Source organism: Monodelphis domestica, chromosome 1 (genome assembly GCF_027887165.1).
Source record: "Monodelphis domestica isolate mMonDom1 chromosome 1, mMonDom1.pri, whole genome shotgun sequence".
Classification (NCBI taxonomy): domain Eukaryota; kingdom Metazoa; phylum Chordata; class Mammalia; order Didelphimorphia; family Didelphidae; genus Monodelphis; species Monodelphis domestica.
The window spans coordinates 351,182,541-351,206,018 of record NC_077227.1 but is presented as its reverse complement, the minus strand read 5'-3'; the positions used below and the strand labels follow the sequence as shown (position 1 = coordinate 351,206,018).

At 39.4% G+C, this 23,478-nt stretch overlaps 1 protein-coding gene across 3 annotated transcripts in view; it reads right to left on the bottom strand.

Annotated features, from left to right (window-relative positions):
• ADAMTS2 (ADAM metallopeptidase with thrombospondin type 1 motif 2) overlaps nt 1-23,478 on the bottom strand; it is a 535,678-nt gene that overhangs the window by 375,305 nt on the left and 136,895 nt on the right. For all 3 annotated transcript variants that reach the window (XM_007473888.3, XM_056811480.1, XM_056811479.1), the window contains one exon: nt 1,866-2,016. In XM_007473888.3, coding sequence (XP_007473950.1) covers nt 1,866-2,016 — 151 coding nt within the window. The remainder of the gene's footprint in view (nt 1-1,865; nt 2,017-23,478) is intronic.

Genomic DNA, 23,478 nt, shown 5'->3' with positions numbered 1-23,478 from the left:
TTAATGGGATATCCAGGTAGCAATGCCCTAAAAATAGCTTAATATGCAAGAATGGACCTCTGGGAAGAGGTCAAGACTAGTAATATAAACAGGGAAATCATTTACATAGAGAAGGCTAAAGTATTGATATGATTGAAGGAGCCTTATTTAATGTTATTAATAACTGCTATGAAAACAGAAGATGGAATATGTTTTAGAGCTCAAAGAGACTTCAAAAAGTTGGAAAGAAGGTACAAAACAATTTGAAATTTAATAATCATAACTGAAAAGTCCTGCATTTTTGTTTTTAAAAGAGCGCTTTCATATGTATAAGTTAGAAAAATAGTTGGAATCAGATCACAGAGTGCCTCAAAATGACAGGCTAAGGGCTTTGGACTTTATTTAAAGGTCATCAATGGAGCATTCCTGACAATTTTTGAGCAATTTTTTTTATCTGACTGGTACATTTTGAAAGTACCCATTTCAACTGTAACTTCATTGTATTCCATGTCCTAGGGTACGTTTTTCTAAACTATGAAACTAAGAAAGGCACTGAGCTCATTGGAGGATTTTCCTTGGCTAAGAAATTTCATGGAATAAAATGAGTCACTGTACCCCTTGCTTTCAACATTCTTCTGTTCTAATCCCCACTGATTACCCAGCAGGTAATATTTTTATAAGCCACAAAGATAAAGAAAAAATGGGCTCAGAACTCACAGAGGACAAACTTCTAAGGTCTGGTCATCAGATCCCTGTGCTGCTACTTGCTGGCAAATCCCTGGCACTAAAACATATGGGGAGTGCTCACTCCTCCCCTCAAGCCACCTGTAATATAAGGTATGTGATCTCAAAAATGGCCAGTGTCTAGTAGCAGTGCATTTATCCAGGACATTCCTGAAAGACTTATGTGAAAGAATACTATCCACATTTAGAGAAAGAACTAGGGGAAACACAAAAGAAAAAAATATGACTTATCACATATATATATATATATGGGTATGTTATTTGGGGTTTAGGCTTTAAAAGATTGCTCTATAGGAAAAATGAAGAATATGGAAATAGGTTTCAAGTGATAACATTTGTACAACCCAGTGGAATTGCTTGTCAGCTCTGGGATGGGGGAAGGAAGAGGAAAGGGAAAGAAAATGAATCATGGAAACACAGAAAAATATTTCAAAAATAAAAAGAAACATATTTTTAAATAGCCAGTGTCCTTCTAATGACAGAATTTGCATATTACTTGAGGGTTGGACTCAAGTAATATGCAAATACTCAAATACTCAGAATAGTGTAATAGCATAAACAGAAGTATCTTAAAAACATATAAGATGGCAGTTTTTTCCCAAGAGAAATACAACCTCTTTCTGATCCCCTTTCCCAAGAAAGCAGCTAGAACAAAATGAAGAAAAGAAAGAATTTTCCATGGTCTATACTGGCAAGGCCAAGTTAGGATTTTGAAGCTTTTGTTTATCAAATTTTCACTCTCTTTCTCTCTCTCAAAACAAATCAAAGACATTGCCTTCAAGTAGAAAATTCTTGTCTTCACAGACAAAAAAAGCCTGCATCCTCTGTTCTCAAAACAAAAATTGGTTAGTTAAAATTTAAAATCAGCCAATTAAATTTTTTTTCCTGTAATCCATAGTTCTGATTTAGTCAGTTATCTTTATGTACCCCAAGATCAATAGAAAATTCCTTCCAGGTATGGTCCTGGGTTCTAGTAGTTGCAGTACACGTCAGTTCTAGACAATCTGGCAATTTGCTTTCCTCTCAGGATAGGAAGGGTTGAGGGGCACATATGGACAACCAAGGACAAAGAAGAAATCTTAATCAACTCAACAACCAACAAGGCTTTTTCCTCCACCAGTCTTGAATGGTCTCAGCCTTACCTGAATACATGGTCCTGCTGTCATTGAGAAAGAGCTTTGGAGATGGGGGCCTGCGATAGACCACATGCATCCTGCCATCATTCTCCTCTGACATTCCCTTCTCCAGAGGCTCAATGAAGAATTCGTCCTTGTCTGTACGGATCATGCCAGCCTAAAGGAATGGGATGGAGATAGAACATTTCAAATTCCTGTCTATGAAAGAGCCATTCACAATCAACAGTTACAATATGCTTAAACATACTTTAATCCTCTCAAGAGAGCAGTTAGAAGGCAGAGAGTAAGCAAGGTGAATTCTTTATTAGAGCCAAATAAAGCACAGTCTGACAAGGAAGGCAATGGTAACGCTTGAGCTTCCAGGGATTCTGACTTCTACCCAATTAACCAAGGCTTGGACAGGAATGTGGGTGAGACAGGAGAACCTGAATTCAGAGACAGTGGCCTAAGGCACAGTATAATGGAAATGGGGGTATGGTCTTAGTTTTCTATCTTGTCCAATTTGCTCCAGGGAGTGTTCAGTTGGTTCCCACAGCTTGATAAGCCAGGCCTCTAAGCATTGCTGTGGACTGGAGCAGAAGCACTAATTTATCAGCTGTGTCCATTCCAGGATAGGATCTGAGTCCTAGAAACAACTTTTATCCCCAAGAGGGAGACTCTGCCCCCTCACCATTCTCCATTCTATCAGAGGGACAGACTGTTACTGACTCTCAAGCAACTGATATAGTTGTAAGAACCTTGGACTTAGAGCTTTTAAAAAACGGGTTTGAATCCCAGTTTTATCAACGATGAACTGTCTTTTAACCTTTCTGTATCCCACATTTTCTTCTTTTTGTGAAATAGGAGAATATTAACTTTACTACTTACCTAATAGGATTGTGGTAAAAGTCAAAAGAAATAATTTCTGAAAGATGCTTTATAAAACCAAGCATTATATGAATTTGAATTGTTTTTATTCTTATTATTATTTGGGAAGGAAGATTCCTCATATGCAGTAATTCTACCCAAAAGCCATAGTCTAAAAATCAACTGCTCATTCATTCATGTATCCCACAAATACTAATTAAGAACCTATCATATGGGAGGCAGCTAGGTGACTCAGTAGATTGAGAGCCAGGTTCAGAGATTGGAGGTCCTGAGTTCAAATCTGCCCTCAGATGCTTCTTAGCTGTGTGACCCTGGGCAAATCACGTAACCCTCATTGCCTAGTCCTTACCACGCACCTTGGAACCATCACACAGTATTGATTCTAAGGCAGAAAATAAAAGCTTAAAAAAAATCTATTATGTGAATGGTATCAGGGGTAGTGGACCAGCCTTGAAGTCAAGAAGATCTGCATTCAAATTCTGCCTCTGGGGTACACAGACTAGTTATTTGACCATGGGCAAGGCACTTAAACTTTCAGAATTCCAGGCAGTTTCTAAGATTATTTATTATAGAAGAGTTGCATTGGTGGAGGAGGTTTCCACATCAGTTATTGTTTTCACTAATGCCTTCACTGATGATAGTAGCAAAATGATTAATATAAAGTATAATAAAATAAAAAATATGGCATATATTAAGTAGGAGGAGGAGGAGGAGGAGGAGGAGAGAAAGGGAGAAATCCATGAGAGAAACCATTTTACCCAAAAGACCCAATTGCTCATTTGTTCATTCCACAGACATTTATTATACATGTACAATATATACATAGTCTTCAATAAGCCAACAGAGTTTGGGTGAAAACCAAACTTTTAGCACAGATTCTTCTAGTTAGGCAATATTCAGAGTTGACTATGAGAAGAACCACAAGGAGGACCTAAAGACCAAAGAACCAAGCTATCCTTCTTCACATTCACGCAGTGACATTATTTTTGTTATTTTCTACAGGCTTGTGGGTGACAGAGTTTGCAGCAACAAACAGCTGGTAGGCATGCCGGAGTGGCTCGAGTTCCTGTTAATCCTATGAATCACTGACTTTCTAGGAAGCATGGGGACACAACAGAAAGTGAATCTGGTTCCTTGTGTTTCTCCAGGAAACAGACAAGACGAGGGAGGAGGGCCTTTTACATTTAACAAGAGACCATCATAACCTGGGCAGGAATGGGTTGAAGCATAAACAGGATAGGTTTCCACTCCTTCTTAAAGCATAGAATCTAGTGGAAGGAAGAGAAAAGCAACTCTATATGGAGTCAGAGAACCCAGGTTTAAATCCCACCTCTGTCATTACCGATATGAACACAGATCAATCAATGTAAAATGAGGAGGTTGGGCTACGTGGCCTCTAAGGATTGTTCCAATTCTAAATCTAAGGTTCTCATGATCCATCTAGTGGAAATGTATTCCAGGTTCTAGACCCACTCTATTTCCCTCTAACTTCCACTATAATTTTAAGTAAAGGTCAGAGCTAGGACAAACACAAATGCATGAGTGGACTTGAATAAGTCCCATCGGTCTTATTCTATCCTGCTGTGTATCTCTTCCTCTCATTGATTAATTCTCTAAATTGCCTTGAATTCATCATCTTGGTTGTGATCATTAACATGAGTTGAATTGGCTATTTTAATGATGAAATCGACCTAAGGAAGTGGAATGAGAAAGTGGAAAAAGAAAACTCCTCTGACTTATGCTTCTCTGTCTCAACTGCTTCCCAGCATCCTATTAGTATACCTTCCCAGACTATCCTGGCTATCCTGAGCACTCTTCTCTCCCTTGTCAATTTATCTTACTCCAGTGGCTTCATCAATCACTTTCCTATCCATGATTCTGAAATCTATAATATCCAGACCTTCATCTTAAATTCCAGACTCAAATGTCTAGTTTCTGGTTGGATATGTGTTGTAGGGTTGCATTCTAGCCCCTAGTAACTGCTTGAGGCTTATTTTGTGATTATGATTTGCCCCAAATTAGGAAGTTTAAGTGAATGCTAACCTATTGACTACACCTATAGAATGTTTTAGAATCTGTATATTGGCTAAGAATAATAAGTCAGAAACCCAGAGTATGACCAAACTTTTGACTGCACTTTTGTTCTTTGCTATACTTCCAGTCACCCTGGTCTACAACTTTGGGGTCAAAATCTTTGAATCCTCACTCTCCATCACTCCATATATCTAACTAGTTGTGAAGCCTTATCAGTCCTCCTTTCATATCATCAGTAGCATCCTTCTCTCCATTCACGGGTTATTCCTCTAGGTCAAGCCCCCACTCCTCTCACCTAACCTACTGTAATAGCCTCCTATTGGTTCTCTGACTTGTCTTTCTCTTCCTTCTCCAATCTATCCAACACAAAGCTTCCAAATTGATTTTCCTAAAATAAAGATCTGACCATGTCACTTTCCTACTCAATAAACTGCAGTGGCTCCCTATCACCTCTAAGAATAATTATTGAATCTTCTCTTTGGCATTTAAACCCTTTCCAGACATTACATATTGCTTCTCTCTCTCTCTCTCTCTCTCTCTCTCTCTCTCTCTCTCTCTCTCTCTCTCTCTCTCTCTCCTCCTATATTGGTCTTCTTATTTTCATAACACTCTATCTCCCATCTCTGTCTTTGTATTGGCTGTGTCTCAGGTCTGGAACACTCTTTCCCCTGACTTCTGGCTCTGCAAATATTTAATTTCTTTGGAAATTCATTTCAAATACAACTTTTTTTTTTTACAGAAGTGTTTTTCTGATTCTTCCAAATCATTTGCCTTGTACCAATTTTGCAAATACTTTATTTTTTCGAGACTTTAAATTTTTTATTTTATTTTATTAGAACTAGCAAACATTTTTTTGTTTTCTCATACTTACTTTTTCCTTATACACATTTAAAAAAAATAAAAATCAGACTTTTGGAAAAACAAAATAAATCCCCATATTACTTATATACAAAAAAATACTGGTTCTTGATTCTGTCTTCTCTCTCTTAAGAAGGAAGCAACATGCTTTCTTCTTTGTCCTCTGGAATTATGGTTGATCATTTGCAAATACTTTAATATATTTACATATGTACATGTTATCTCCCTTAATTGAATGTAAGCTTGTTGAAAGCAAGGGCTTTTAAAAAATGTTTTTGTATCCCCACTGCCTATCATAATGCCTGGTACCTTAATAAATATTATGATAGAACATATCATTTATAGCTTCTCACACCTATCTCTGTGCTCCCAAGGGCTTGCACATACTGGCACTATAGGAAAGCTATGTGATATAGGGCAAAAAATGATGAAGTTTGTAATAAGGGACTATTTTATGGCAGAAAAAGCATTGCCTTGCCTCTCTCTGCACTTTTCTTGGCCGATAAGCAGGTTTTGGGTATGTTTTAACAGTATTCAAATTCTTAATTTCTTTAATCTCCTTGTCTCTTCAATTTTTCTGTGATTCATTCAATTTTTGCTGTAAATATGCCACCTGTCTACTTTGTTCTGCGTGACTGTCATATATGTATGATGCAACATCTCTTAATTAAGTCAAATTTACTGTATCATATTTAGGAAAATAATGTTTGAAAACATTTTTTGAGGTGTGGTGTGCATCCTTTCAGAAATTGTCTCCTTACATGAGATACCGACTTCCGTATCTGTTTCTATGTCCATTATAGCTTCAGCTGTTTCAGAAAGATGAACAATAAATGAAGCTGGATGTTCTCCCTTGTTTTGCACCAGTTTATCAAATTTTCTCCAAGCATTTGGTTTTGAGCAACACATTTTTATGGCTTGGAGCAAGCCCTCCCTGCATTTCCTTAGATAGGTCATACTGATGGGATTAGAGAAATCAAAGTCCTCTCTTTGCTCCTCTGTAGGTCAACTTGTCAGGGCACTTTCTGATCTAATAAATTGGTGATGCTCATGGGGGCTAAAAAGTTCTGCCAGAAGAAATTCTACATCCTCAAAACTGGGTTCAAAATTTTGGAAAGCACGTTATAGCTCTTTATACGGTCTATAGGGCTCATTGATAAACTTTGGGAACCTTTTCTTCATGGAATCTAATTCTTGAGTAGCAAAATGCCTATGAACTTTTGAGTGCAACCCACCAGCTATATTAGATATCTGGGTAACATCTTTAAGTGGAAAGATTTTCTCAATCTCATCATTTGCCTTGGTGTCCTTGTCTTTGTCATTGTCACTGCCCAGTGCACTGGACTTTGCTTTCTTGGCCTTTCTGTCTTTATCCTTAGGTGCATTGTCTGCCTGACCATTTCCCTTATCCTTTATCTAATCTAGCCCTTTTGCCTTCAGGAATTCCTCAAACATATTCTTAACTAGAGTCTCCAAGTTGGTATCCACTACCATGATATGTGCTGTAGTTTTAGGATTGCAGCCATTGAAATGATATAGACCTGTGTCAGGATTTGCCAGAGAATGGCTTCTTTTTGAAATGGTATGTTGAGTATGAACATTGTGGTGTTGGTTATATATTCCACAGAATCAACAATCATATTTGTCATTGTACTATACAGGATATTGTAAATCCAATAGTCTGCAATAGCTGCCAGTACTACCACCCCACAGATCACTTGCTTAAACATCTTTGTCTTCAGGAATTGTGAATTCAGTCAGTCTCAGTGCCAAATTGTAATAAGGGACTATTTTGAATGGTAAATGATGACTAAAGATTAGGTCTGTTAATCTTCTTCCTTTCTCCCTTCTTTTCCCCCTACTCCCCTCTTCCTCCCTTCAGCCTCCCTTCTTCCCTTCCCCTTCCTGTTGATGTTCTATTAGTCTCTTAAATCAATTCAGGATGAGTTTATGATATCACTAATAAATACTCTTTCTCTTCTCTAAATTAAGTAAGGGGTTTATTGGGGAAGATAGGAAAGATTAAAATGGAAGGAGAGAGGGTATGGGATTTCCCTAAAACTAGAATGAGTCTTAGGTTGAAGGATGGTGGAATATAGTTCAATTTGGGAAAATGGCTGATAGGTCTGGAAGTTCAGTAATTATCACAACAGAGCAAATCATAGAGAGCTGGACTTTTTCCTTCTTTCTTCTGTCTCCAAGCCAAGAGACCCTTCTCCTTTCTGTCTTTAAGTCTAAAGCCAAAAGACATCAGACCTCTTCTGTCTTCCAAGCCAAAAGGGACCACACACACCTTTCTGTCTCCCAAACCAAGAGTTCAGACTTCAGTTGGTCTGCTCCCCTTCCTCCTCCTATTTCTCCCAGTCACATTCCAAACAGAATGCTGTCCTTTGAATGACAGGACATCAGTCCCAGCTATTCCTGTCTTGTTGCAGACTTTCCCCATTTCTCTCTTCCACAGCTTTGAATCAAGACAAACCTGGGTTCAAATTCTACCTCTGACATGTCCTAGCTTTATGTTGCTAGTCAAGTCAATTAACCTCTCTGAGCCTCAATTTTCTCATTCAATAAATGTTTAGTGTGAGTAACCAAGAAAACAAGGCTATTACCTCCCAGGCCTACCATAAAGCTCAAATGCAATAATGGAAAATCATGTTTGTGATCTCCAAGTGTTATATATCAGTTATTGTTAATGTTGTAAGCATGATAGACTTAAAGCAATAGGGGACATGAAATGGGGAGTCCACTAAATATGTAATATACACATTAATGTTTTACAGATTATAACCAAAACCAAGAGAGTGGGTCTTTAGTCCCAGTGGATTTACTGTTCACTATAAAGTGAAACTCTCTTCTCCCTTCCTTACTCTTTCAACCAATTACAATTCTCATAGATTCCAAAGCATAGAGCTGGGGGTAGAAATAACATGTTGCTTACCTATCAGGCACTGAGAACCCCTGGGTAACAAGGAAAATGAATAAAATATCACTGATATACATCAGTGACAGGACTTTTAATTATATGAAAAGGGAAAGTCTTAGAAAGCATATTTGTTGGGTACCTCCCAACTAGGTGATCTTAGATCCAAAGTGGTCAAGTGAGATATTTAGGAGATACAGAATAGATATTTTTGACATGGCTACTGGGTGGATTTGCTTTGCTTAACTATGTTGTTGTTGTTTTTTTCATAAAAAGAGGTTTTTATTTTTTCTCTTTCTGTAGATGATGAAAAAGAAGGGGAACAAGGTTAACAATAGTGATAGCAAAGAAAGAAAGCCATTGAAACACTTTTTAAGTGGATAGCAAAGAAAATAAAGAAGTTCAAAAGGAAACTCAGACAGAAAAGCCAGTTTTGAAAGTAATACGTTCAATTTAATCTACACATTTTTTAAAAAGGGAGTAGTATAAAATGATGTCATAGTTTCTAATACTATCCAACTTTTGCATTCTTCTGTCCATATGCAAATGTTTATTTTTTGGGGGGTTAAGTTCAAAATAAAGACAGAACATGAAATTATTCTTTAAAAAAATGAGTCAGAGTAGGTCTTCTCCAAGATCCTTTCTAGCCCTAGCATCCCAGAAGCCTTTCAGGTCTCTACAAATTTTAACAATCTGAGATTCTACCTTATTTAACAACTTCATTATCTTCTTCAAACATTGTCAGATGTTGCCAATAGAGTTAATTTTGGGGAAATTCCTAAGGCAGCAACTCTCTTCCCCTCCACTCCTGGAACACTTACTTACTGTCGGTACCACTCAGTTAGCAATTAATCATGCATAATTTCAGTTCTCCCAGGCCCACAAAATTTATCTAATTGTTAGTACTGGGCTTTTATATATCTCCTGTATGATTAACTTTTTTGCATGTTTATATCTTGTTCATCCAGGTGGACTTTAAGTCCTATATGGGTAGGAACCATGTGCCCCACTCCCATCCATCTAAATATGGGGCTAGGTTCATTGTAGGCTTTTGTGTGGCCATTCCTCTCAAAATGACCTATTTGTTGCCACTGATCTTATTCTGAATGGTCTCCAAATATGGGGTTTAAATCTCCTTGATCTCAGATCCCAAAACCAAATTTACAAGATTATATAGTTGGAAAGGACCTCCGAGGGCTTCCAGTCTAACTTTTATAGCACAGAAAATCTCCTCTAAAACATACCCAATGATTGGTGGTTTAACCTCTCACTGGAGATAATAAGCTTACTACTTTCCAAGGTGTTGCATTATATTTTGGGATGGGACAAATTATAAGGAAGTTTTTCATCACTTCAAATAAAAAATATATATCTCTGCAACTTCCCTCCACTATTCCTAGATCTTCCCACTGGTGCCTAGCAGAACAAGTGAAATCTCTTTTTCATATGATAGTCTTTTTGCTTCTAGGCTAAAAATCCCCAGTTCATTCAAATGTTCTTCATATGACATGATTTCCTGTCTCCTCAGGATTCTCCTCTTGCTTCACTGGAAAGATTCTATTTTTTCTTTCCTAAGGGAGAATACCAAGATCAAAACAAGCTGAGGATGGGGAAATAATTTGGATAATCTGCCCTGAGCACACATTTTTTAATTAATTAACAATTCTCACACACACACACACACACACACACACATATATATATATATATATATGATCTCATTTGAGCTACATGACAACCCTACATAGGAATTATTAATCAATTTTACAGATGAGAACACTGAGGATACAATCTGGCAAACCATCTACTATGTACTCTACCTTATACAGTCATTATCGAGGGAGTTATCTATTGTAGCACCTTTGGGGAAAAAATGGAAGCATAGCAACTCAGAGTCCCAAAATGTGCCTTCTTACTAAAAACATATTCAAGTCCTAAAAATGGGAGACTTCCTAAGTTGGGAATCCTAAATGCAGTCAAATGGCCCCTCCCTATTTTCTTCAGTGCATCTTCCAGTGTGCTCAGAATGGGAGTCAATAATAGCAGGTTTTACTATCTAAGAGCAGTCACCCAAGATGGCCTGAACTAGGAAAGGGCTCTTCCCAAACCCTCTTCCTCCATCCCAGAAAAGAATATTCATATGAGTTCTCCTAGAGGTCTAAACATTATGGAAACAAATTTTACTCAATACAGCAACATTGGAGGGCAGATGGGAAGAGGGGCAGTTAACAGAAGCAGTTCATATGAAACAAACCTGTTAGTTTTGCCTTTATCCAAACATAGATCACATCAGATTCTCTCTTTCAGAAAGGAATCGGGGAAGAAACAGAACCACTCATGGCTGTGGTCCTCCAGCTCCATCACCAAGAGACAAGTCAGATATTAGATAGTGAGCTCCTGGAGAGCAATGTCTATCACATCTCTACCCCGTTAGCTCTTGTACACACTGTCATAGATAGGAAGGCTATGTGATATAGGGAGAAAAGTAATGGGCCTTGAACCAAGACAAACCTGGGTTCAAATTTTTCCTCTGACATGTCCTAGCTATATGATCCTAGACATGTCAACTAACTTCTCAGAGCTTCAATTTTCTCATTCAAAAATGTTTAATGTTGTGTGAGTACCCAAGAAAACAAGGTTGTTACCTTACAAACCCATCATAAGGTCAAATGCAATAATGGAGGAAAAGTATGTTTCTGATCTGCAAGTGTTATATATCATTATAGTAATGTTGTAAAGATCATAGACTTAAAGCAATAGGGTCATAAGATGAGGAGGCCACTAAACATTTCTTGAATTGAAATCAAGGGCATGAGATATGCAAGCATAGGAAAATAAGGTCAAGAGGTATGGAAAACTCATTTCTGGGGCTCAGAGAGTCTATGTCTTCCTTTTTAATTTTTAATTTTTATGTTTTTTTAAACCCTTACCTTACATCTCAGAATCAACACTGTGTATTGGTTCCAAGGAAGAAGAGTGATAAGGGCTAGGCAATGGGGGTCAAGTGACTTGCCCAGGATCACACAGCTAGGAAGTATCTGAGGTCAGATTTGAACCCAAGACCTCCCATCTCCAGGCTTGGCTTTCAATCCATTGAGCCACTTAGCTGCCCCCTCCCTTTTATATTTTGTAAACTTTTTACCTTCTGTTTTGGAACCAATATCATGGTTCCAAGGCAGAAGAGCAGCAAGAGCTGACCAATTAGGCTTTATTGACTTACCCAGGGTCACTCAGAAGTGAAGCCCATGTCTTTTCTAAAAAATATCTCCTTCTTTTGATTCAGTCAAGGTTCAACAAAATCATAGAATATAATATCATAGAGCTAATAAGTAAGAGCTATTGTTCAGTTGTATCCAAATCTTCATGACTTCATCTGAGATTTTCTTGTCAAAGATGTTGGAGTAGCTTGCCATTTCCTTCTTCAACTCATTTTACAGATGAGAAAGCAGGCACACAGCATCAAGTGACTTGTCCAAGGTCACATGGCTAGGAAATGGAACCTATGTCTTATATAAAAACATACTTTTTCTTTTGGCTGAGTCAAGACTCAACAGAATCTTAGAAAGTCATAAAGCTAATAAATGAGAGTTGTTCAGTTGTGTTGTATCCAACTCTTCATGACCCCATTTGGGGGAATTTCTTGGCAAAGATACTAGAGTGGTTTGCCATTTCCTTCTCCAACTCATTTTACAGATGGGGAAACTGAGACACAGAGTTAAGTGACTTTCCTAGTGTCATGCTGATAGGAAGTGTCTAAGGCCAGATCTGAACTCAGAAATGAGTCCTCCTGACTCCAGACCTGGTACTCTATCCACTCTACCACTTCTTTGCCTCTAAAAAGTGAACTGAAGTCATTTGACTCCAAGTCCCCTAGTTCTTTTAACCATACTAATACGCCTAATTCTTTCTACTATTCCCCTATGAACTCCGGAAGTAAAGGAGTCAAAGAGCCTAAAACCCCTCAGAAGGCCTGACTCCTCCCAAGTCTGGACAGTCATCCTGCTGTAGGCAAGGTTGTCCAGGAGATCTTGACTCACCTGATAAAAGGTAAGACTCGGTAAGGCATTCTGTTCATACCACTCGCCTTCCTTGAAGAACTCTGGCTATTGTTCCTGAACTCTGAGCAGGACCTACCTTTCTATTTGGCTCTCTGCTTTTGTCCTGGCTTTCTAATTGTGCTTTTGTATCTGTTCTTTTCGACATCTGCTCACCAAACCTATTTTGGTAAAAGGTTTAATCCCACCAAAATGCCTTTCCAAGTCCTGCAGCCATCAACTTTGACCCTTTCCATTGTGGCCATGCTTTTTCATTGTAGTCACCAATGGATCTGAGCCTGGAAACCTGGGTTTAAATCCTATCTTTGTTACCTGTGACCTTGGGGAAGTCACTTAACCTCTGGGCTTCCCACAGCTCATTTTAAAAATGAAGTATTTACCCCCTTCCAGCCTTTAGAACTATGAGAATATGAACAAGTTCCTGCTGATCAATACTGACTATAAGCCCTAAGAAGACTCATAGTCTCAAGTCTCAGCAGGGCCTTACCTAGGACAGCTCAATTCAACAAGCAATAAAACTAGCATTTATTGAAAGCCTACTATGTTCAAAGCTCCGTGTTCTGCTCATTCTGGGCAGTCAGATGGTTAGAATACAGCATGGAAAATGAAGCAAGTCCAATGTGAAACTGTGTCCCAATTCTTCTAATCTAGTTCGGCTCCTACTGTTTGCAAGGCTCAGCATCAGGCCAAGTCAGGGGACAAGGACAAGAAAACCCAGGGAGAAAAAACAGGTTAGTCTAGTTACTGTTAAAAGAACCGTGTGCAAAGGCCAGTTTAAAGTTCACTTTTTATAATAGCTCCTCACACATCACGGCAGGTTTCTTCCCAGGCTCTCAAATCTCATTAAAAAAGCCACTAAAACGATCTCAACTTTCCTGACAAAGAATCAGAACCGCAAAGAGGTCAGCTAGGGTCAGACTTGGAGCTCAGCACTTCTTCCTCTGCCTACAAGCCCACATCCCTTCTTGCTTGTTAATGCCATGGAGAGATCCGCCCCTTCTCCCTGGGCTCCATCCACACTTAATCAATTCCTGTGGCCACAGACAGACACAAACGCTGGGATCCGGGCCAGCCAGGAGACAGATTCGGGTCTGGGAGCCTCTGTTGACCTTCTCTTCTGGAGGCTGAGAAAGACCTCTGTTTAATGCTGCATCATCTCCTCTAGGTCTAATGGAGCCTCAAAGCCTTTCACTGAGGTCTGCCCAGCAGGTCAGAAGCCAGACACCTCACCTATTCCACGGCTCAGGTGAAAGGGAAAGGAGGTAGGGAGTAAGGCTGAGTAAAGAGCTAGTGAGAAATGCTAGGAGCATTGTGGACCATCTTCACCCTCTTAGCTGGTTACCAGGTTCACTGAGCAACTAGGAAAGGCTGAAGGCTCTTCCTGACCGTTCTCCATGGGCCACAGTATTGAACAAATGTCACAGACTGATTTTCTCCATGGCCTGACATGAATATTCTCTCTCAATGAGCCCCAGGCACTGATACTGACACAGTTCATGGATTTATGGAGCATCTGGGCTGGAAGGGATGCCTTAGACTGCAACTATTTCAACCACTCGTATTTAATAGATGAGGCAACTGGGGCCAAGAAAGTGGGAACCCTTAGCTAAGATCACACAACTAATCCTATGCAACATCAATTGGAACCCAGATATCCCAGATCCTAGTCTGGATTCTTCCCATCCCATCCCAAAGTGTGAGCATCAGATGAGCCTGCAAGAAGGGCTTGATCAGTTTCTCTTTCATCAGAGACTGAACTAACCCCAGGCTCATTTCCCTTCTTTGGTTTTTTGGGGTGATACTTCCTTCTCCCTCTCCTAATAGTACAAGATTGATCAGCCTGAGTTTAATGACTGCAAAAGTGCTCACAGTTAGCTATTTTCAAACCACAATGTGGCTTATTAGAAAGAGCCCTGACCTCAGAAGTCAGGCTTCAAGTCTCAATTCTATCTACTATTTAGGAGCAAGGTGACTCTGAATAAGTCACTTCCTTTCTCTTGGTTTCCTCGTGTGTCAAATGAGGCAAATGATACTTGCCCTTCGAGCTACCCACACAGGGTAGTTGTGAAGAAAATACATTTTAAGATATAGAAATGTAAGCCAATGGCAATTACAACAATTATCCTAGCACCTAGCCTCACTATACCAAAGGGCTCTCAAATCCTTAAACAAAATTAATGCAGCAAGGGTAGCTAGGTAGCACAGTGGAAGTAGCATAGTTGGGAGGCCCTGGGTTCAAATCTGGCCTTAGACACTGCCTAGCTGTGTGACCCTGGGCTAGTCATTTAACCCCATTTGCCTAGCCCTTGGTGCTCCTCTGTCTTAGAATTGATACTAAGATAGAAGATAAAGGTTAAGAAAAAAAAAAGAATTAACAAAGCAGTGATAACTGCCATTTTGTGATCCCCTGGAGCAATTCTCCTGGAGCTTGGCCCTCTCTTCATGGGGGGAAGGGCCCAGATATTAGGCAGCAATGGACCAAGAACCTGAATATAACTACATCTACCATCTATTAATTAATGCTTGTTTCAGCCTGATGAATCTACTGACATCTTAGCAGCAGCAGCAGCAGCAGGGGATTCTCTGCAGACTACAAATTAACATTCAAATAAATAATAGAATGCTTCCTACCACCAGAGAAAAATGACTCTCCTTGCAGGAGCTTTTACCAAAAAGACAAAACGATCATTTTTCTTTTGCTAGCCTTTCATTTCTCACTCACCTTCATTCAATCCAACAAACATGAATTAAGCAACTGGTCAAGATGAGAAGCAGTATGACTTCACAGAAAGGACTCACCTTCAAGTCAAAAAGACTTGAGTTCAAATCCTTCCTCTCACACATACTAATACATGACCAGGAGCAAGTCACTCAATTTTCTGTGTCTCCAGGCAACTCTCTAAGACTAGATTATATAATCTTTTAACCTCAAAGAGTCACTGATCTGCAATAGTGGAATGAAGATGTTCCCAAGGAGCTCCCTATATTGATAAAATCACAGAACCAAAAATTGTTCATATCTAGAGGATTATTTAGGGTTTTTTTGGTCCAGACCTCTGCTTTCACTGGTGCTAATAGGGAATTCCAAGTGAGGAAGATCTATCATTTCATATTAGCAAATGTTCTGAAATTTAAAGTCCTAGAAATGAATAAAGAGACAGTGCTGGAGTCAGGAGGTCTAGATTCAGATTTTACTTGGCACGTCCTAGTTTTGTGATCCTAGGTAAATTACTTAATCCCAATAGCCCAGTCCTCACTGGTTTTCTGCCTTGGAACTGACATTATGTGCCAATTCTAAGACAGAAGATAAGGGTTGTTTAAATAAATAAAATCTTAGAGAATTTGCCTTGGGTACTGAGAGATGAAGTGATCTCCCCAGCCACACAACTAATATGTGGAAGAGGCTAGATTTGAACCCAGGTTGAAATGATTTTCCAGCCACTTTACCAAGAAGTCAATGAATAATCATTTATTAAGTACTTGCTATAAGCCAGGCACTGTTCTTAAATAGTGGAACACCATGATGCTTCTCTGTCGATGGGGACCAGTGCCACCAAAGGATTACCCTGTGGGGAACTGGGAACTTTCCTCTTCCCACCACAACTTGTCAATGAGTGGCCCAACTACGAAGACCAGCACCACAGTATATAGTGGGGAGCCACAAGCCTTCCTTTTACCCAATCCAATCTTCATTGCCCAGTTCCTACCTGTCTCTGTTACTCCTCTCAGCTGGATTGCTGATCCCTATCTCTGTTGCAGGTATCACAGAGTCCCACTCTACTCTGACCCTTAGGCATAACTACCTTCTTGGCTAGGGACCATCTGCCCTGCCCAACGCTTTCCAAGGTTGTTGTGGCCTTGACAGCTACCCTTTTTTAAAAAAATGTATTTATTTGTTACATTTAAGTTCCCAGGTATCTCTCTTCCGCCCACCCCTTCCCACACTAGAAAAGGCATCATTTGACAAAAATATATATATTTATATCTTATATCTACATATAAATATTTATATGTAAAAGTATATCTTCCTTGTTCTATTAATCAGTTCTTTTACTTTCCTTACCAAAATCCAAATACTATTTGGCCCTTCCAATTTGCCATGAACTTGACCCTCCTTTATGTATAGTTTCCTCCAATTAGAGTAGGAGCTCCTCAAACACAGGGACTGACTCATTTTTCTATTTGTATTTTACCAAGAATTAAGTGCTTAATAAATTTTTCTCCATTGCATTCCCAGGTCTTTCTCCAAGGTCAGAACTCTACACCCTTCTACCACATCAAATTGCCTTTCAAATGAAAAGTATACATAATGTTATTTCAAGAGGGTCGGAGCACTAATACCCAGAAGGACTTGGAAAGGCTTCAGATAGGATGTGGCACCCATGTGCTCAGAAGAAATCTAGGAATTCCTCAAGGTAGAAGTGAGGAGGGAGAATATTCTAGACACAAGGGCCAACCTATGCAAAGGTGGAAGATGGAATGTCACATATAGTAAGCAACTAACAAGCCAATCCAACTGGAATGGGAAATTCATGAAGGGAAGTAACATTAAATAAAGGAAGGTAAATGAGAACCATATTGCAGAAAGCTTTAAATGGCAGTCTGAAGATTCTATCTTTTATTCTGGAAGCAACAGGGAGTCACTGAGCATTTCTGAGCAAGAGGAGTGGTGTGCTCATGAATATCAATTTGGTTTCTAAGTGTAGGATAGAGACTGGAAGCAGGAGGGCCAATTAGGAGTCTGTTGCAGTAGTCCAACTGAAAAGCGATGAAAGCCTAAACAAAGGTGGAGGACTTAGAGGTAAAGAGATATGGATGGAAGCCAGACTTGCCAATATATAACTGGTAAGATTTAGCAGATGATTGGATCTCACACACCAAACTAAGTTATTCCATTGAGGGGACAGAGAATTAATAACCTTAACCATAATAATGACTCATTTATAAGCACTTTACTATTTAAGAGAACTTTCTTCCTAACAGTTCTGTGAGGGAGTGTTAGTGCAATGATTACTAACCCCATCTTACAAAAGAGAAAAGTATGGAACAAAAAAATTTAGGTTACCTGTCCAAAGTCAAAGAGTGAATAAGAGATAAAGCCAGGACTTGGTAGGGGCTGTGAACTAATAGAAGTCTTATTTGAGTATCTGCTGAATAAAGGTCAGATTCCTTTGTCTAGTATTCAAGGCATCCTATATTCTGGGTCCAAACTATGACAGTTTATGAGTCCAGAAAAGCTTTAGACATCAGCCAGTCTAATCCCTTGGGAAGCTATATGGACTCCAGGCCTGAAGTCAGAAAGACTCATCGTCCTAAGTCCAAACCTGGCCTCAGACACAAGTCATTTAATCCCATTTGCCTCAGTTTCCTCATCTGTAAAATGATATCGAAAAGGAAATGACAAGCCACTTCAGTATTTTTGCCAAGAAAACTCTAAATGGGGTCAAAAAGAGTGCTGAGTCTGAAATCACTAACAACAGTCTAATCTCTTAATTTTTTAAACCTTTACCTTCTGTCTTAGAATCAATACTGGTATCAGTCCTAAGGCAGAAGGTGTAGTAGGATATTTGGTAGTCAGGAATTAATTAAGAATTCATTAGGACATAGAGATAAATAACATAAATGATTTGTAAATGCATAAAGAGAGGTAAGTTAGGTTTCTTTAAATGGAATTTTGGAGAAGAATTATGGGTGAGAGAATTTTTCCAGAGTGCCTTGGGAGGCAGTTACCAACTGACTGTCTGGGCATTTTGGGGACTGATCCTATGGTGCTAAGGAGGTCTTAAAGGAAGCTTGACAAAACCTGGGAAATTTTCAGTTACTTTGCTAGAACAAAATTCATCTAATGAGCCATAACAAATTATCTAGTAAGGGGTAGTAACTCCTTACAAGAAAGGGAGGTAAAGGTTAGGCAATTGAGTTAAATGACCTGCCCAGGATCACATAGCTAAGAAGTTTCTGAAGTCAGGACTTCCTGTCTCCAAGCCTGGCTCACTATCCTCTAAATCACCTAGCTGCTCCTTAATTTTTACAGGTGATGAAAATGAGGAATTGGCAGGTTAATTGCCTTGCCCAAGGTCATGCAAGTAGGAAGGAATAGAAATTGGATTTGAGCCTCTGACCAGAACTCTTCCCATTGTACAATGTCATCTCTTCTTTCTCCTACTACACTTCTTCAATATGATGGTGTGGAAAGAACTTACTACCTATATGATCCTGGACAAATAATTTAACTTCCCTGGGCCTCAACTTATAAAATGGGGGTGGGGGTATTAAGAGATGGTCCAGAAAGTCCTTTCCATTTCTAAATCTACAATCCTGTGAAGTTGCCTACAATGTCATCAGACAGTACCATCTAAAGATATTCCCATGTTTCTCTGCCTTTATACCTTTGCTCATATCATTACTTCCAACTAAGTCATAAATAGATAGGATTATAGACCTGGATTTAGGAAGTCATGAATTCAAATCACTCTCAGGCATTTACTAATTGTATTACCTTGGGCAAGCCACTTCTCTGTTTCCTAATCTGTAATGTGAGGGAGTTGGACTCACCAGCATCTAAAATCCCTTATAGCTCTAGAAATCTATGATTCCCAGGACCTAAAATACTCTTTTTCCATTCCACAGTCTATCCAAGCCTACCAATCCTTCAAAACTCAACTCAGATATTGACTTCTTTCCTGATTCTGACTCCACTCACAAGCTACGAGAGTCCTATCCTTCCCACAAATCCAGTCTCACTCTGTTTCTCCTTTTATGACATATGACTTTCTAATGATGTGTTATAGTTATCTGTGTGTATGTGTTACCTCTCCTAAATGGGAGCATCTTGAAGGCAAGCATTATACCTTGTTCATCTTTGTATGTCTCACAATATCAAATATCAGTCTCTGCCCACAGCAAGGTGTGAAGGAGGGTACTCTGTTCCCAACCCCAAATGCTGCAGAGCATTCTCCTTGAGATCTCATAAAGATGAGGAGGGTCACATCTCCTGACATAGCAGCTGTCTAGCTGTGCCCAAATTGAGACAGAAAACTCTCTTTGGATTTGCCCACAATGTTTACCTTTCTAAAGTGTCTGTACTTCAGGCTCCCACAAACACTGCCTGGCAACATTATGTACCTAAGCACTTAGGGAAGGGAGTCCAGCTGGTGCAGAGGAGTTCCAGAGTATATCAAGCCTTTCAGAAACAGGCCCCAACCATCAGAATCTTTTTTTTTCCCCAATTTAATTCAACATTCATTTCATAAATGCCTACTACATGCAAGGTATTGTGTGAGATGCTAAGGAAACAAAGACAAAAACAATACCTTACCTGCCCTCAAGAAACTTACACTTCCTCTCCCACTTAGTCCTGCTGGTACATCCACTGTTATCCCACCATAATATTAGAGTCATAGAATAAAAGAATAGGAAAAGATTAGCCCTCTGGTCAAATGTTCTATTTTCAGGCAGATAAATGACACTAAAACCATCTAGGAGAAGTAGTTGTCTCTGTTCTCACACATCCCTTAGCTTCAGTGTCCTTTTCCATAAACAAGGGGTTGAATTCCAACACCAGGACCTTCAGAAGTGGGTATTGGGGAAAAGCACAAGAGGAAAAACATGATAAATGGGAAATTAAAGGTTCTTTTGGAAAAGGCACAGTGAGAATTGAGGTACTTGAATATTCTAAGAAACACGTATCTCCCCGGAAGAGATATAGCATTGTCCATCAGCAAGGAGTTGGGGGGAGATGAAGGCAGCTTTTAGTATTAGAGTTTCATTAGGCTCTGTCTCCTTGAGATAAAAAATTGTCTGCCTCTGGAGAAGAACTGCCCAAGGGGACACCCAGTCCCTCCTTTTTGCTCCCACAGAATCATGCATACTTGCTTAGGTTCTTCTTTTTTCTCATGTAGAAAAAATATAATTGCCTCTGTGGAACATTCTAGCCTCAACTCTCTCCCTTTTCCAATATATTTTCCACATCTCTATGTGTATGAATCTTCTAAATGCACAAATATGATTATGTTGTTGCTCCAATCAAAAACCTTCAGCATCTCCCCCATTACCTATGGGCTCCCATATCAACAGCTCACTCCAAATTCAAGCTCTTCCACAATCTGGTCTCCAACCTATTTATGTCATATTACTTTCTTTTGTGTGTTATGTGCTTCAGCTAACTGGAGTATTCTTTGACTTCCATTCTCTTCCTACCATCTCTGTACCTCTGAAGTATACTCTTCCAACTCCATCTGATAGTCTTTCTTCTATCAAAGCCCAAATGAGATGTCATTTTCTCCATAAAGCCTTTCCTATCACACCTTACCCCTCAGACAGACAGATATGCCAGGTGAAACTGAGCTGTTCCTTCTCAAATTTCTCAAAGGACTTTGCCTGAACCTCTCCTTTGCACTTAATCTCACTCTCTTGTGTATCATATATCATGGATGCCCTTCCCTTCCTACTGCCACCCTGCCCTTATTAGACTGTGGGATCTCTAAAAGCAGAGGCTGTCATAGCTATCCTTGCATCTCCAACACCTAGCACAGAGCCCCTACAGATGGAAGATATTTAGTGCATGTCCATTCCCTGCTTCATGTCTTTCCCCTCACTATTTGATTCTCCATGTGCTTGCTAAAGTGATGTTCCTAAAACACAGATCTGGCCAGGGTGCGAGAGCACTCAACAAATTCCAGTGGCTCCCTATTACCTTAAGGATTAAATACAAACTCTTCCATTTGGCATTTAAAGTCCCTAACAACTTGGTTCTAACCTACTTTTATAGTCTTATGATGCAGTGCTCCACAAATCCCCTTCTCTAGATGAAATGAACTTCCTGTTGTTTCCCTCCATAACACTCCTTCCCCTGACTCTATAAGACCTCTGCACAGGCTGTTCTTCCATAATTGGCATGCATCCTCTCTTTCCCTCCATTTCTTCGAATCCCTAATTTCCATCATCTCAGTGCAAACATCATCTCTACATGAGGTCTTTCTTGATTCCTCTACCTTTTATTGTCTCACTTCCCTCCCCCAAATATTACCTTGTACATTTTATGTTTTGTCTTCTCTGATAGAAAAGAAGCACTCTGAAGGCAAGAACTGCTTAATTTTTATCTTTGTCACTCTAATGCCTAATATACTATCTAGCGCATATTATTTGTTGTTTAATAAATGCTTTTTGACAGATTATTTTGACGAATTACTTTGATATGAAATGGCCCTAGATCAACATTTCATTCACTTCAGACACTAGAGCTCTCCATGGTGCTCCAAGTCACCACAATCTGGACCCCCATCAGCCTGAGAAGCCAGGCTTGTCCTGTTTCCTGACTGCCTAGATTCTGACAGCCATTTCCTGGCTTCTTCTGGTGAAATCTTCCAACACATGCAAATCCTGCAGCCCTTATGAGCTCAGGCTGTCCAACAACCCTGTCACCTAAATCCTTCCTTTGTCACAACGCTGAGACCTGGGAAGCACTGGGTCTGTAATCAGAAGATGACGTGAGAGCAAATTCTGCTCTTCTGCTTATTAGCCGTGTGTCCTCAGGACAGTCACCTGTACTCTCTAGGCTATAGTATCCTCACCTTTAAAATAAGGAGAATGAATTAGATGATTAGTAAAATCCCTGCTAGCATCAACAAATTATATATCTGGATATAGAGGGTCCCTTCTAGATCTCAATCCTGTCATCTTTGACCTGTCAAAGCATGGAGGGCATTTACCCAGAAAGAAACAGAAGAGGATTGACAAATGGCATGTTTTGGTGAGACCCAGGTTTTGGCACAGGCAAACTACAAAGGGCAAAGGTACAAGTTATTAAGTAGCAGGTAAATATGGAGCTGCAGAGGCTTGATTAGTACAGGGGGGAGTTGAATATCAACACTGCTGTTTCTGCAGTGAGTCTCCAAATTCTGATCTTCAGGATTATATACACACAAGGCATAAATATTAAGTCCATGCATTTGCTAACAGCAGGAACCAAGGGAGGAAGGGTTGCCAGTTTTAATTTATGGAACCATTCCGAAAGGAAAAAAAGTAAATTCTGTCATTTTAATAGAAGCCGATGAGAATGTTATACCTCAGCAACCAATCAAAATGCATACCCAGACTGCACCCAGGAAAAGCTGGCAAGAACCTTAAAGAATAACTAGTCAACCCCCCTCATTTTACAGATGAAGAAGCAAAAACTCAAAAATGTCAAGAGATTGTCCAAGGTCAGATAGGTAAGAAGCACAACAGTCAAGATTACAACTCAGGTCCTAGACTCCAAATCCAAGGCTCTTGCCATTATGGTACACTGCCTCTCATTCTCTAATAATGCCTGCTTTCCCCCAGGCATAACTATATAAAATGAACAAAAACCTCCTTTTATTCAATTTTCTTGTGTTTATGCTAAGGTACATTATCAACAATGTGCCCATAAGGACTAGAGAAAAAAAAAACCCACCAACAAAAACATATATAAATGAAAAAGGAAGTGAACTGGTCATATCTCAAGAGCAAGGGACAATAATATAATCACAATCATAATAATAGCTAATATTTATATAGCTCTTAAGGTTTTACAAAACACTTTATATATATGGTCTCATTTTATATTCATAAAACCCTGTGAAGTAGGCACTATTATTATCCCAGTTTTACAGATGAGGACACTGAGAATAAGAGGTTAAATGACTCTATAAGTCATACAGCTAATAAGCTAATACGGGTCATACAGCTAGTAAGTGTCTTAGAAAAGATTTAAACTCAGGTCTTTCTGACTTTCAGATTCTGCTCTCTAGTCACCTCACTGCCTAGGTATTAGCAGACGGCTAGTCTGAGCACTGCTAGCCACAAAATGTTGAAAGACCCATGAGATGTCATGCAGTAAGAGGGATAGATATTTTTCGAAGGA